General features: G+C 45.8%; 1 protein-coding gene across 1 annotated transcript in view; it reads right to left on the bottom strand.

The window, feature by feature from the left end:
- Nucleotides 1-10178: 10178 nt before the first annotated feature.
- The window catches only part of TBX20 (T-box transcription factor 20), a 33651-nt gene continuing 27750 nt past the window's right edge, over nt 10179-16079 (bottom strand). The window contains exons 7-8 of the mRNA XM_036429885.2: nt 12114-12223; nt 10179-10575 (exon numbers count right to left, since the gene is read on the bottom strand). Of these exons, the coding sequence (XP_036285778.1) occupies nt 10235-10575; nt 12114-12223 (451 nt within the window). The 3' untranslated portion in view covers nt 10179-10234. The remainder of the gene's footprint in view (nt 10576-12113; nt 12224-16079) is intronic.

Here is a 16079-nt window from a genome sequence, read left to right as displayed (position 1 = left end):
TCCGCCTCCGCCCGCGGCGGCCGCTCCCCCTCGGGCTCCCCGGCCCCGGCCGCCCGGCCCCGCCGCCGGGGCCGCGTGCAGCGGGGAGAGGCCTGCCGCGCCTTCGAGGCGGCGTCTTTGGATCGGTTCCTCCTCTGCCGCGGCATCTTCTCATCGTCCCTGCTCCATGGAGCGCGTCCTCCCGCGGGGCCCGGCCGGGCGCACCGCCTCAACGACTTGGCCCGCCGCCGTTGAGACCCCTGGAGCGGGCGTGAGGTCCAGGCCCACGTGCGCGGCCTCCCACGTGCGCGGCCTCCCACGTGCGCGGCCTCCCACGTGCGCGGCCTCCCACGTGCGCGGCCTCCCACGTGCGCGGCCTCCCGATTTCCTAGATTTCCTTTTTTAATCCACTTTTTCTCATCGCCTGGAGTTTCCCATTGTCTTTGGATCACTCCGTGTCCTGCAAATAAAGCATATTCTTACCCTGAAAAGTACAACTATGGTCATTTTTATCACAAAAACTTTTTTTATTATAAGAATGCCCATTATACGGTCATGTCTATCAGTCAAAAATTAGAAATAACCTCAACATCAAATAAATGGTAGAACACGCGGACACTGCGGCATTTGTTACTGAGTTGACTGAAGTCATTTTGAATGAATGAATGATACAGGAAAATATACTCATGGTTTAGAGTTAAAGGGAAAAGAAGCAGGAAATACTTATATGATTCAGATATATAGTGAACATGTAGAATTAACCATCAGCTAGGTTCCAGTCCAAACCATTTACTTAAAGGTTTAATCATCTATGGGAGATTAGCAGTGTATGACAAGCAGTAGATTGGCAAATAGTTTAGCCAATCTACTATTTATTTCCTCCTCTGAAAAATGCTGAAGCACCTGAAGCTTAGTATGTGCTTAATAATAAAAGTTTTTATATCTTGCTAGATTGATCATATTCAGAATAAAATGATGCATAGTAGTTTTAATTTTTTGCTTACCTGGATTGACATTAAGTTATATGTTAATTCCAATTATTAAACAGTGATACAAGTTCTAGGTACATTAGTTAACTCAGAAAACTGGCCAACAGTTGCCTAAATTACTCGGCATCCTCTTACTTAGTGGAGAATGGGTTTTGTTGGGGAAGAAAAAGGTGGTTTTATTCCGTTTACTAGAAGATGATGTTTTCATCATTTCATGATGTCTCTACCATTAGTCACTTATTTTGACCTACTAATTTTGAGAAGACAGTTGGTTCAGTCATATTTAGCCACCTACTTAACGACAATAACTTAAAATAGTACAATAGTATGCTGTGGTGAACTGACAATTAAAATAATAAACTATAATTTGATATAATACAACATATACTCACCTTATCTTATTCCTTTTGAAATGAAGCGATCTCATGATTTAGCACATCATTGACTTCTTTCACTTAGAGATTTTGAATGTAGTCATCTATATCTATAAACCTCACCTCTGTTTTCGTTTTCCCTTTTGTCTTTAAATGAACCCGATTGGTAATTTTTGCAAAATATGCAATGACACTGTATAACCAGCAGATGGCAATAATGATTTGTAAATCAGAATTTAACATTTTATGTAGTTTTAACTTTTATTTTTAAAAAGAAATATCACTGTTGTAATTAATCAGTTTATTAAATATGAAATTTAGGAAAATTCCAAATATAACTGCTAAACATATTACATTGCATATTTCATTTTTCAAAATAATTAAGATATTCATCATGGCCAATGTTTGGTTTTCCATGTAATATAGTAATGACTTTGCTTTAATTGATTAAGATAATTTTTAATCAAATTTAAATGTTACTTTACACAAATTCATAGATATAAATTTAAGTGGATAGCTCAGTTATGTCTCTGTCTAGCATGGTTATAGGGAACAGGAAAGATAGCAGTATGTTTAACGAACATCATTTTGAAAATTTAAATTTTCCCACCTGAAATTTGATCATTTAAAATAGTAATTTCACTTCACTTGATACTCTCTGCACAAAAGATGGGGTTTGTATTTGTGTTATTTCACAGTTTCTTTTTTTTTTTTAATATATTTTATTGATTTTTTACAGAGAGGAAGGGAGAGAGATAGAGAGCTATTGATAGAAACGTCGATGAGAGAGAAACATTGACCAGCTGCCTCTTGCACACCCCCTACCGGGGATGTGCTCTTGACCGGAATCGAACCTGGGACCTTTCAGTCCGCAGACTGACGCTCTACCACTGAGCCAAACTGGTTTCGGCTATTTCAGTTTCTTTTACATTAAAGTACTTCAAGTCAGCCTGAGGGTCTGACTCTCTGCAGTTCCCCCCACAGTGTGACCCCATCCTGTCCTCCAGTGGCGACACCTCTCACCGCCAACCCCAATGAGCACAACCAGCCTCCCGCTAACCTGTTTGCCCAGCCGCCACCAGCTCCCACGGCACTCCTGGTCTCTTCCTCTGGCTCCTCCCTGATGACTTCACTTGCTGTCCAGTCTCTAAGTGCAGTGGCTCCACTGTTCCTATTTTCTAATCATGCCCACCTTCTCGTAGGCTACATGGCAGCTAGAATCTGTGCCCAAATGAGGAGTAGGCGCTTACTACATCAAGCCCAGCAGACTGTCCCTGGGCAGCAACGTCCTGCTTCTGCGTGGCTATTACCCACCCACAAAAGAGGAAGGTGGAACTTCAAAATTCCCTTCTGGCCTGCAGTCTGTTCGAACTCTTCTTGAGACAATTAACAGTGACAATTTAGTCGATTAGGAGAAAAGGTGTTGAGTTATACAGTTTTTATGTTTCTTAGTGAAGGCGCTGTACCTGGGCTCCGGGGGGAAAAAGGCAAGAGAAATGGTGTTGTTGTTTTTTAATTCTTTTATTTTACAGCTATTGGTGTGAGGAGTTAGTGTAGTGTGTTAGTTACAAGTAAAGGCAGAACCTGGGGATCTGGCTTTCCCACTTACTGAAGGTCACTTAATCTCTCTAAGCCTCAGTTTTTGCATACTTTAAAATGGGAGTAATAATGGCTCCTACCTCATAGATTTGTTGCAAAGATTAAGCAAAGTAATGTACATAAAGTGTGTGAGTATAGTGAATGTTTTATAAAAGGTAGCAATTATTACCATGTCAAAATTCAGGATGGAGAAGAATTATATTATTTTCCCAAAGAACCAGATATAATTTCCTCTAAAAATAAAATAAAATAAAATAAAATAAATAAATAAATAAAAGAGGGTGTAAAAATAAACTAATATAAGTTGAGGGCCCAAGGCCACACAATGCTCTCAAATAGGCAATATTATCTTCTTTTTACCAATAAAACAAATTGAGGCAGGGAGAAGATTCTAGACCACTCACTCTTAACTCAAAAATACACGGGATTTTACTTCCCTGGAAGTTCTCAAAGTTGACAAGTTGGGCCCTAAAGAATGAAAAGAGATTTGCTGGCTATCTTTTTTTTTGCTTTTTAAAATAACAAGCGTTAGTGAGATATAACTCACATACCATCGCATGCATTCTTTTAAGTGTAGGATTCACTGACTTGAGTATATGCACAAGGTTGTGCAATGTCACCACTATCTAATCCCACATTCTGGGAGTTGTGTAGCGCTCTCTCATTGTTGTTTTCATTTGTGTTTCCCAAAAGGCATGGGATGTTGAGCATCTTCTCATGTTCTTTTATGATCTGCTTATCTTCTTGGGTGAACTATCTGTTCAGAGATCAGTTGACTATATTCATGTTGGTGTCTTTTCTGGGTTCTCCATTCTGTTTTGCTGATCCTCTCTATTGTTTCACCAAGAGCATACCATCTTTATTACTGAACCTTTTTGGTAGTTTTTGAAATTTGGTCCTGTCAGTCCTCCAACTTTGTTCTTCTTCAATCTTGTATTGGATATTCTGGGTCTTTTGCCTCCATCTAAACTTTAGAATTGGTTTCTTTTTTTTAAATAAATATATTTTTTATTTATTTCAGAGAGGAAGAGAAGGGAGAGATAGAAACATCAATGATGAGAATCATTGATCAGTTGCCTCCTGCACACACGCACACCCCCCCCCCCAGTGGATTCCTGTCCACTGAGAGAAACAAACACACCCCACTGGGCACATTGGGCACCCAGAACTCTGTTTCTGATACAGATCCCCAGCAAAAGGAATTGCTTATAAACCCAACAGCAGGGATGATGATGATGATTTTGCCATGAAAGATGAAGAGAGGCTGGGGAACTTTATCAGCTTACAGGGAACTAAAGAAACATTTAAAAATGCAACATGTGTCCCTGCTCTGGATCTGTCCTGAGGGAATAGATATGCCACAGAGAACATCACTGTGTCATTGGACACCACTGGAGTACCGACGGCAGATCACAGCATTGTTCCATTGCTAAAAGTCCTGAGGTTGCTAACTCTACCGGGATGTTTCATGGGATCTTCTTGGTTTTAGGAAACACACTGTGAATTACTTAGGCATAATAGGTATGGTATGTGAAACTTACTCCCAAATGATTCAGAAAAACAATCTATATATAAAAAAGCCTAATATGCAAAATGTCCCCTTAGGAGTTCAACGGACCAGGAGTTTGCTTGTTCACTATGACATGCACTGACCACAAGGGGGCAGCATGGGATGAAGGGAGGCCCTGGCCAGCAGCTGGCAGCTGCTAGGGACCCTACCTGTGCACGGAATTTCATGCACTGGGCCTATGGTTTGTATATATTACTTGTGTGTGTGTGTGTGTGTGTGTGTGTGTGTGTGTGTGTGTGTACATGTGCACACGTGCACGACTGTGAGTGCAAATGCTAAAAGGAATGAGTCAAAAAATTAATAATTGGCCAATCTAAGTGAAGAGTATACAGGGTTTCTTTATACTACTTGTGCACATTTTCTATAAGCTTAGAATTACTCCAAATAAAAGACTGTTACAAGGTTGGTGTTTGGCATGCACGGAAAATGCCGGGTAACAGATTAGACTTCTGCGAGAGCAGGAGGCGTGATAACGTCAGCTTCTGAAGGACTGTCATGTGGAAGAAGGATTAGGGCTGCGTTTGGCTAATCTTATTTGGTGTCAGCCTGCTGGGTAATGTCATTACATCACATCAGGAGCTCAGGGCTGGAATGAGAGGCAGGCGTCCTTTAAGCTCTGTGGCGTCTCCCTATCATCCTGCACAGAGGGCCACGTCCCCGCACTCTGAGTGCTCACGGGGAGAGGGACGAGGGAAGGGGACCAAGTGTGGCACATTTAGAACTAGCAGGGACTTGAGAGCAATGTCTTCTCTGTGGGATTTTCAAAAGGTAAAACCCAAATCCTGTGTAGTAGTCCCATGGGCTGTGTCTGCCCGGGAGTGGCCAGCCAAGACCTGTGACCTTACCAAATCTTCCTCTTTTCCTTCAAGGGTGGAAACGGGTGCCCAAAGTCATGGAGCAAAGTGTGCCGGATGGTGAGAGGCGTAACTGTGTGTATATGTATCAAAACCACACCGTTTTTCATGAAAGAAATGAATATGCACACATGTGTACTTCTGTACAACTTTGGGTAATATATAATTTTAAGCTGTTTACAAATAACATGTAATGCTTCAAATATTACATAATGTTGATAATACATTTCTAGCAGAAATAAATATATTGCACTTAAAAAGAACTTTGTTAGATGTTACTTCATAGTATTAAGCTTATAACTTCTTTTTTTCCATAAAATATTTCCCATGCCCTCCCCTCCACCCCCACCCCCACGCACACATTTCATTACAGTGACTGCTTTCACGCAATTCATGAAGCAAATGAGCACAGCAAACAACAGGCCGGTGATACGCTCTCCTAAAAAGGCTAATTCTTTTTTTCTTTTTTTTTCCTTTAGGAAATCAAAGAGTTTTTGGGGGGTTCTGAAACTAATTTAAAAAAAACACACAGAAAAACAAAACAACTAAATACACTATTATAATGTACCAGAAGTAAAATACAACAAACTGTATTTTTTGTCCAGATGTAGCATTTCACCAAACTGTTTTTATTTTCGTATTGCCAGGGTTGAGGGGGGTGGAATTACTTCGGCATGGACAGAGGAAGAAGGGCCGGAAAATACCTGGGGAGTCTCTGCCTGTCAAACATTTATCAGTGAGCCTTTGCACATATAAGCATGCTGAGGAAAGGTAAGAACTGGACTGTTTTATAACTGGCATGGAATGAACAGTAGTGAAGAAAGCATTTTGATTTTCCAAAGTGAGTTTGGAACCTTCCCTTTGCTTGTTTACATAAAATCTTTGCATTCTGAAATCATACAGAAATGTATAAAATCCAGCATCCACCCCAGTGGGATTCTCCAGAGGAGCTGCTGAATTCCATGCAGGGCTTTCTTTCCGTCTAGGCCATCTAGATTTAGGGTATAGCCCTAGCTGGTTTGGCTCAGTAGATAGAGCATTGGCCTGTGGACTGACGGGTCCCAGGTTCGGTTCCAGTCAAGGGCATATGCCCAGGTTGTGGGCTCGATCCCTAGTAAGAGACATGCAAGAGACAATGATTTTCTCTCATCATTGATGTTTCTCTATCCCTCTCCCTTCCACTCTGAAATCAATAAAAATATATTTTTAAAATGTTTATGGATTTAGGATATAATATTGTCATCCTGGTGATAATTATCAAGTGCATACATGTTTAATCATGAAAACAGTTTTCCTTACCTAGTGAAGGGAAGACTGGGTAAAAGAGGGTTTTTCTTACATGTGACCCTGCACATTGCATAGCCAAAATTTTAAACTTGAGTTACCGAGTCATGGCGAAGCTAGTCTGCCTCACTAATGGGTGGTGCAGTCACTCCACCCACTTTATTGGAGCCTTATTTTCTCCATATAATTCAGCTTAAATACAAGCAGGATGGCCTGAAAGGCAAGTGAGAACTTCAGGATGGGGATAACTACCCTAACTAACATCTTTCGGAAAACTCAGAGGCAGAATGGGGTGAGGATGCTTTACCTAAGAACACTCATTTCTTGGGCTTTTATAGGATTTCCTTTTTCTTCTTTGGGAGGGGCCGGGGTGTTGTTCAGTGATAGATATGGATAAGGGGGGGGCGGGGTGTCTCCCAATCCGTGGGACTCTGTATCAGAGCCCCATAGCGGAGTTTCGTTAGATGATGAGTCATCAGGACACTTTGTATCGCTCCTCCCGGGTGCCCACTCACCAGGAACGGGGGTACACCTCCCGGACATCGTACCGTTGCTATCAACTCAGAGGGACCGGCAATGAAATATAAACCCCTTTCTGTAGGCCTTGTGGCCCTGTAGTTTGGGATGTACTAAACACAATCTGAATGTGTGTGTCTTCATAGTGCTAAGGGTGGGCAGAGGGGGCAGGAGGGATTTACTAAGTAGAATAAATAACAGAACTTAGAGTTATTGGTAAATGCTTTTAAAACAAATTGCAGATGCAGGCCCTACTAAGCTATGAATTCGTTTCTTTGGACTCGAACAGCAGTTGAGACTGGGCCTCCTTCTACCAGCTCTGACGTTAGCCATGCTTTTGATTCCCTAGGGGAGACCTTGAACTGACACCACGTAACTCCTGCTCTTTCTTGTCCAACTGGCATTCCGTGATCTAGTTCTTGTGATGACTTTCGGTAAAATACACTTAACCGTCTTAAATCTTGAACACCCAAGGAGTTAAGTAAGAATGAACAACCTGAAAAGTTCCTAGGACTCGGATGGGGTGAACACCTACCCTTGGTTCCCATGCCGATAGTGACTGACGGGTGGAGCTCCATGTCCCTTGTGCTTTTTTTTTTTTTTTTTTTTTTTCTGGTTCAAACAAAACCCCATACTAATACATCCCATTTAATAATTCGGACATGACTTTTTAATAGCATGTCTTGCTGTCTTAGTCTTCTTATTGGTAGTCTTATTGCTTGATTACCAAGGAAAGTTATGAAGTCAGGAAATACTGGTGTAAACCCATATTTAACAAAAACATGCACCCTCCTTAGAGACACGCTGATTGGGAAAAATGTCAACATAGTATTAAAATGACCCTTTCCTTCTCGCAGAAAGCAAAGTCCAGGTTAGGTTTCCTCCAGCAGACCAGCAATCTGCCAGCGTCTTGAGGAGCATCATGTAAAACAGCATCTACTTCTGCTGTTCCTGCTGGAAGCAGCCACTGTCTTCAAAGGAGCCACTGGCAACAGGCCAACTATTAAATACCAAACCCCCATCCTAAGTTCAATGGCTATTAAAACATTACTCATTACAGCTTTTCAAAGGAAATGCACACTGCGCTGTGGTTCAAAAAAACTACCGTGGAGACGAGAGCAGAGCATGCTGGGAGCTGTACGCCAGCCACAGGACCCAGATGCTGGGCGGCCTCAGCCCAGGTAACCCCTCTGTAACCTGGGAACCGCAGGGAACGGCCGTGGCAAAGTCCAATGACAGCATCCCATGTACCAGCTGTGCCATCTCGCCTCGTCTCATGAGCCGCAAGCGCCCGAGAAGAGCATTTGACGTGGCGAGGCCTCATGTGGGAACAGCCCACTGAACCCCCAGGGGCGTCGGAGGTGGTGAGGGTACTGCGCTTGCTCTGAAACACACCCCTACGCTCTGCAGCAACAGTCCCCATCACTTCGAACAGAGTCAACACTTTTGCAGTCAGGCGGAGTAAAATGAGTATGACGTAGAACATTTAAATTCCATTAGAATAGAGTTTGGGGAGCTTGGTGAAGGAGACCAGGTGTATCCCACAGCTAACGGCATTGTACCTAAAGCTGATGGTCTATAAACGTCATTAAATGTCTGAGATGAGGGTCACCAATGGTTGCAAAATACCAACTGTCCTACCCCGACCGTAACTATTTGGATCTATGTTGCCTCAAAGTAATAGAGAGGATATATTCAATACATAACTGAAATAGAATGAGTTACTCTTCCACGTCAGAGGAGGGACAGAGGAGACAGCCAGAGCTAGAAAGGGAGTGGACGCGTGTCTAGATTCACTCCTAAGCGATGCTTCCGTCAGGGGGTCATTGGGCCACATGTGGTTTCATAGGACAGGCTGGGCACGTGGGCAGGGAGGCACGCTGAATGCAGCGTGAGGAAAAGAGCAGGTGAGCGAGGCGGGCATCTAACTCCATGTGAGCCCAGGCTCGCTGGGGGCTACCCAGGCGCTCAGGTCAGTCCCTGGCAAATCCCTTCCATTGCCGTGGCAGCTGGCCCAACCACAAGGCAGCGCCACCCACCACACATGAGAGTGTGGCGGTGCCTGGTGACTTCCTCGGGGCCTCCCAATGCCGAGTGCAGACGGGGGGCCTTGGCAACCAGGACACAGATGTGCCTTCCAGAACAGGGCCGCCAGCTCTTGATCGCCGCTCAGGGGCGATGGGGTGCCCGGTCCTCCCGGAGCCGCTGGAGAACACCCCAGCGAGGACATCAGTGGTAAAAACCAAGCCCCCGATTTACACTGTCACACACACAGCCTCTGCTTCCAAACCTCATTCAAAAGAGTCTTCCTACCTACAGGGCAGGGATTTGCAAGGACAAAATGAGGAAGCAAGAAGACAAGACGGTGATGAAGCAAGCGCCCGCCAGGCCCTGGCCCTTGGTTATCACAAAAAGAAAGGCGCAACGTCATTGCCAACAGTTACACACATCAGGATCATCCACTGATGGCGGCGCCTCCCCCAGCAAGCGACACACATCAAACCCCAAAACGCCCACCCAATAGCACCCGCAACGCTCCTCCCAGCCCAGCTCCTGCAGGGAGAGATGGGCTCCCAGTCCTTCCGCGTGATGTCGCGGTGCTTAGGCAGCCTGGCCTCCGAAGACTCTCCTAACCCCCGGGAAGCAGGATGCAAACCTATACACTGTGATTTTATACATGACTGCATGGACGCGGCGTCTTCCACCCCTAAGGATAATGCACTGTAAGATGCATCTGCCTTGTGTGATTCAACTGTCTGTCTGCGGAAATGGGCACCCTATCAGCTGCAGAACTTAGGCTGGATGAGACCTGGACACCGATTCTTTCTCAAACCCAAGAGCCCCCCCCCCCCCACCCCCACCCCCGCCGACAAACAGCTCCAGATGAATCCTGGTCCATGGTGCGTTCCCTCGGGCTTCGCTGGGAGTCCAGCTCCCCTCCTCAATAGATCGCATGTCTCCTGGAGATCCCTTACGCCAACCCTCCCCTCCCACCCTACCCCCAGAGCCTGTCCTCAGCTCCATACCCACTCGCACACTCGGGGTCGGGATCTCCTGCTCTCAGAAGAGTCATACGAAAGGCGTCATCACGGCGGAGGAGTGGCGCAGTCCCTGGATGGCGGCGTAGGGGCCCTGCTGGAAGTAGTGGTGGTACCGGGGCATGTGGAAGGAGGGGAACGTGGGGCCGCTGCCCTGCATGGAGCTGGCGATGGCCGAGGGCGTCAGGGGCATGCCCAGGCGGCTGTAGGGCGGCAGAGAGCCCTGGATGGGGTGAGGAATGGGCGTTGCTATGGACGCTGTGCTGGTGCCCAGAGCCGTCAGGGACTGTGGGTGCTGAAATCCGGGGAAACTGGACGAGGATGACACCCAGGAGCTGAGAGACAAGTTGTCGGATGTGGTGAAGGCCGACCCTGGAAGGGGGGACAGCGCATGAGACGGGAAACTCGACATCAATGTGCAAATCGAGACGTATACATGGTGTCCCCAAAAAGTGTACGCGCACACTGTAACAGCTGGCAGCTCACTTTTAAAAATGAAATATGTGTTCATAATTACTGTCTTAATAATGATTTAAAGTATGTGTATATATTTTTGGGACATCTTTTATTATTTATCTGTAAGGATCATTGTTTCTTATTTTAAGAAATACGTCATAGATCTATAATCCAAAAAAGACAAACCTGTAGACCATGAGGCGAATCTACCTTTCCAGATGCAAAATCATGTATTGCATAGTTGGAACAGGGAATTTCCTAAGTAGATAAGGACAGCTCCTCAGACGGCCTGCACACTCCCGGAGAGCGGCCGGACCTCCGCAGCCACCTGAGGGCAGGGGCAGGTTCGCTTTGGAGGAGCTGCAGGGAGCTGACCCCTGTGGGAACCTCCGAGGCCTCCCCGTCAGGAGGGAGGCACAGGGGCGTCCCCCAGAGCTCTCGGGTCTCCAAAGCCTTTGAGAGAACCCACATGAGCGTTTCCTTTTCCTTTTCCTTTTTTTTTTTTTCTTCATCTTCCACTGTCCTTTCTTGGCTATTGGACAATGTACAAAGTAACTTTTTCTTACATGGCAGCATCCGGATGCCTCAAGGAGAGTGGACGTTAAATTTTCCCACCGGGGAATTTCTAGTTGCGTATGTGAGTGTGGTTTTAAGAGATGTCTTGTGTTTGGATGGAGTGTGCTCCTTCTGAGTGATGGACATAAAGACATGACAGAGGGCACTCTGTCCCTGCAAACACGCCGTACCCAGGGCTGGGCACCTCTGGTCTCCCAGAGCCTTTGGACGGAGGAACTGCCAATCTCCCTTCCCCCTCCCCCTGGGCCCGCTGCCTCCCCACAATGCCCTGCACTGGGAGACCAGAACTGAGGTGTTTGCAGGGACAGAGCCATATTTTAATGACATTTTTTAAGTGTTTCCCATCTTAGTCATTATCCTCCCAAGGCATTCCTGACCTGAGGAGGACAGACTTTCAGATTCTAAAACTGAGGGTCAGGCAGACTAAGGGCCTGCCCCCCAAACCCTCCAGCGCTTTGCTTAGGAGGTCACAGACAGGTAACTCAGAGGCTCAAGATTCTTCTAGAAAAGATCCAAAGCCCAAGAAAGCTTCTGGCAGCAGCATCGAAGACTTTCAGAGAGGAAAGGGCAGGGAGAGAGGGATAGAAACATCCATGATGAGAGAGAATCATCAATTGGCTGCCTCCTGCACACCCCCTACTGGGGATGGAGCCCACAACCTAAGTACATGCCCTTGACTGGAATTGAACCTGGGACCCTTAAGACTCAAGGGCAAAATACTGAACCCTGAGCCCTCAGGGGCTGTCCCTTCCTGAAGAGGCTCCTGAGATACTTTGGGGCCAAGTGTATCCCAAGGTCAAGGTCTCATCCCACGTCTGCCTCTCTCCCTTGGGCGCCGGGCATGGGGCTCCCGGCAACTGCAGCTCGGAGCATCTTACCTCGGGTCTGTGCCGTCTGCACCTCGTCCCCCAGCACGTCCTCCTCTCCGTAGGTGCGGATGGGTGAGCGGGCGTAGGAATGCTTCTGAATGAGGCTCTCCACACTCTCCCTGCGGAGACAGCAACGTGCCCAGTGAACGGAAAGGCGGGTACCCGGGGAGCAGACGGGTCTCACAGACATTTACTATGAAGATCAGTGTCTCAGCCAAAAGACCTCCTTCTGGGAAAGGGGACACGCAGAACATTTACAAGTGATTCCACTGTAGAGCAGTGGAGACAACTGTCAACAAAACTCAACAACCCAGCCCTAGCTGGTTTGGCTTCGTGGATAGAGCATCGGCCTGTGGATTGAAAGGTCCCAGGTTCGATTCCAATCAAGGGCTTGTACCTAGGTTGCGGGCTCCATCCCCAGTAGGGGGCGTGCAGGGAGCAGCCAATTGATGATTCTCTCTCATCATGGATGTTTCTATCCCTCTCTCCCGGGCCTTTCCTCTCTGAAACAAATAAAAATATATTTTTAAAAAACAAAAACTCAAAATTTCCTCTTTCCATTTGAGGCACAAACACTGCTCAATCCGAGCATTCGGCTTGAAAGCAGACTTTAGCATCTGCTCGACACACACACGGAAAGTCATTTTCTGAGCAGCACAATGCATCACCGCCTGGTGAAATATGGGGTTTTCCAGCAGAGGCATGTTGCATTCATTTTGTCCTTGGTAGACCACGGGTATCGTTGTTTATTCTCGTGTCTAGGAGGGCGGGGAGCAGAAGAGATTTACTTGTGCCGGGCCGGGGAGAGAACTGCGAGCAGTGGCAGTTCTTATACAAAGGACGGCCTAATCGAGTTATTGCCTTTTAAGTGATTGAAAACAGCGGTGCATATCAGGGCCATCTCCTCCAAGATGCTACAAAGAGTAGACAGCCCTGGCTGTTTATGTCTAACCCCTGTTTCCAGCAAAATGGAAAGAGCAAAGAATTTATTTAGCCTGGAAACCAATAGGGAAGATTTCTAAAATACTGAATCCTGAAAAATAACAATGACTCGCCTAATGCATGAAGTGATTAAGGTATTGCAGGGTATAACAGTGCCTTGTAATGCTCAGTGCTGTGATGTCCCAAAGCTAGAGGTGGTAGTTTTAACAGACCCGCTTTGGATTTAACAGATAAAAGAAACGGGCACTATGACTGAAGGTCAGCCTTTCTAGCATCTAGGACTAAATTACTTCTCTGGGCAGAAAGAGCACATCAGCCCTGGCCAGTGTGGCTCAGTTGGTTGGGTGACATCCTATGTATCCACAGGTTGCCCGTTCCATTCCCAGTCAGGACACATGCCCAGGTTGTGGGCTCGATCCCCAATAGGGGCGTGAAGGAGGCAGTCCATTGATGTTCTGTGCTCATAGCAGTATTTTTCTTTCTCTCTCCCTCTCCCTTCCTTTCTCTCTAAACACCAATACAACTATTTTTTTAAACGAGTACATCGCATTTTTTAAAGATTTCTTCTGACTACTTTGTAGCCATCAGTTCCAAGAATAACATGTGAGAGGCACAGTCGTGTTCAGAAGGTGGGCAGCACAGAGGGCAGCTGCAGTGTTTCTGTTGATCCTGCCAAAATGATCAGAACCATTGAAGTCATTTCAACTCTCTGTTCAGACTCCAGACAAGCAGAACCAACAGACTCTTCCGTCTGGAACTGACCGCCCTCCCTCTGTCTTTGAAACTGGAGGGCAGATCCCTCCTGGACAGGGCCTTCCTGCTCCCTCCCCTGCTCCCCTGTGCCAGCAGGCACCTCATGCATCCTCCTCCACTGCCCCTGACTAGATCGAAGGCAGCTGCAAGTGTGAGTGTGAGTGTGTGTGTGTGTGTGTGTGTGTGCACGCGTGTGAGTGTCTGTCTGCTCCCCTGTGGGCCTTGGGACCAGCGGAGAACAGCGCTTTCTCTATCCTGCGCTGCTGCCCATGCTTTCGTGTATGTTAGGGACTGAATGTCTGTGTCCCCTCCAGGATTCGGTGCTGAAATCCTCATTGCTGATACCAGGGAATCAGGAGGTGGGCCTCTGCAGACAATTAGGTCTCGAGGACAGAACTCTCGTAAGAGGGATCAATGGTCTCCTAAGAGTTTCCGATTCAGTAAGTGTGAGGAAGGCCTGGGGTTGTGATATCTGGGCTTTCCCAGGCGATGCTGCTGCTGCTGACCTGGGGGCCCCCTGGGAGAACCCTGCCCCCGATAGCAGCGAGGAGCATGCTCAAATCCCAGCTCTCCCACTGGCCAGCTGTGTGCTTGTGGGCAAATCACTTCTCCAACCCTCAGTTTTCTCATCTGTGAAATGAGGACATTAATATGATCCAGCTCTAGCCGAAACCGGTTTGGCTTAGCGGTAGAGCGTCGGTCTGCGGACTGAAGGGTCCCGGGTTCGATTCCGGTCAAGGGCATGTACATTGGCTGCAGGCACATCCCCAGTATGTGCAGGAGGCGGCTGGTCGATGTTTCTCTCTCATCGACGTTTCTGGCTCTCTATCTCTCTCCCTCCCTCTCTGTAAAAAAATCAATAAAGTATATATATATTTTTTTAAAAAAATATGATCCAGCTCTAGAGTTATTATTAAGAATTAATGAATGAACATATTTTTTTTTTGGTACCTGGAATATAATCAGTGCTCAGTAAGTGCTTATCGATAACAAAATTCAATGATACTTGTTATTATTGAGGATCCAGGTCGCACGATCACAATCATTTTAGATGAAACTGAGACTTGCCGTTGCTCCAAAGTGCTAGGCTGCGTTCAAACCAGCCTCTCGTATATACATGTCCGAGACATTTACTTTTTATTTGGAATCAAATAAAAAGTAAATGTTACTTCAATTTACATTTTAACTTTCTCTCCTAAATGTAGACCCAGAAAAAAACTATGTCCTGGGAGAAAATGTCAAATCCATTAAAATCAAATCTGACTTATAGGAAACAACATATTTCAAGTTGTTCTTGCTCATCAATTTGCTCATGTTTGCATCATGTCTTTCTGGGCCTTGGTAAATAACTCCTTGTCACAATATTTTTCCTAAAGATTTATGCAGATAATTTTACAAATTACTGGAAGACAACCTATCAATATTTATAGCTTCCACAAAGTACTTAATAAATGAAAACTTTAGATAATACAATTTGAAATGTATTATAAATCATTAATTTTAATTTGAAAACGGAAATATATTATGCAATCCATTTTGGGAAAACAAAATAAGTCTAAATTAATCTCTGAAAAAGCTTTTAGACTTTCGTTTATTTTCATTTATCTGACTCAGTCCTACCCGTTTTTCTTTTCAGTAGTAATAGACAATTCTGGCTTTACTTTATCATTAGCAACTTAAATTAGTAAACTACACTGCATAAAACAAAGGCTGTTATGTTTCATGTCCTAAGTCCCACGGCCGACAACCAGAAGAGAGATCTCGGGCAAAACTCGGATTCCTGGACTCCTAAACCATCTGCAGTGAATTGTGAGGCAGGGGACAAAGTCCTGCACACACAGAAAGGCGGACACGCGGAATGGGGAAATGAGGGTGAGTGACACTCATTGGGAGTCCCTCTGCTCCCCTCCCTGGCCCACCGGTTTGTCCGACGCTTTTATAAACAAGTGCTTCCTCCTGGAAGCTGCCGATAAGTGAGCTGAGGTGCAGAAGCCCGGCTTTGCTAGCGAGAGGAGTTTTGTAGTGAGCACTTCTAGAATTTGAAAGAAAAAATAAGTTCTGCTTCCTTCTTGTGGCTATGGTCATGTATCCGATAAACAGATGTTACTTAAAAGCAGACGTTCATCTGGCGACCCAACAAAAACCGCTCTCACTGGATGCGTGCAGCCTCTTACACTGGGTCTACCTTCCTCAGGGCGATGGTTAAAGGAGAAGTTTCTTTCCTAAGAAACTGCGTGATCAGAGCCGTTCTCTGCAGCCGGGCCTTCACTTCTTCCACAG

Source organism: Pipistrellus kuhlii, unplaced genomic scaffold (genome assembly GCF_014108245.1).
Source record: "Pipistrellus kuhlii isolate mPipKuh1 unplaced genomic scaffold, mPipKuh1.p scaffold_m20_p_10, whole genome shotgun sequence".
Classification (NCBI taxonomy): Eukaryota; Metazoa; Chordata; class Mammalia; order Chiroptera; family Vespertilionidae; genus Pipistrellus; species Pipistrellus kuhlii.
This window is presented reverse-complemented; position numbering and strand designations above follow the sequence as displayed.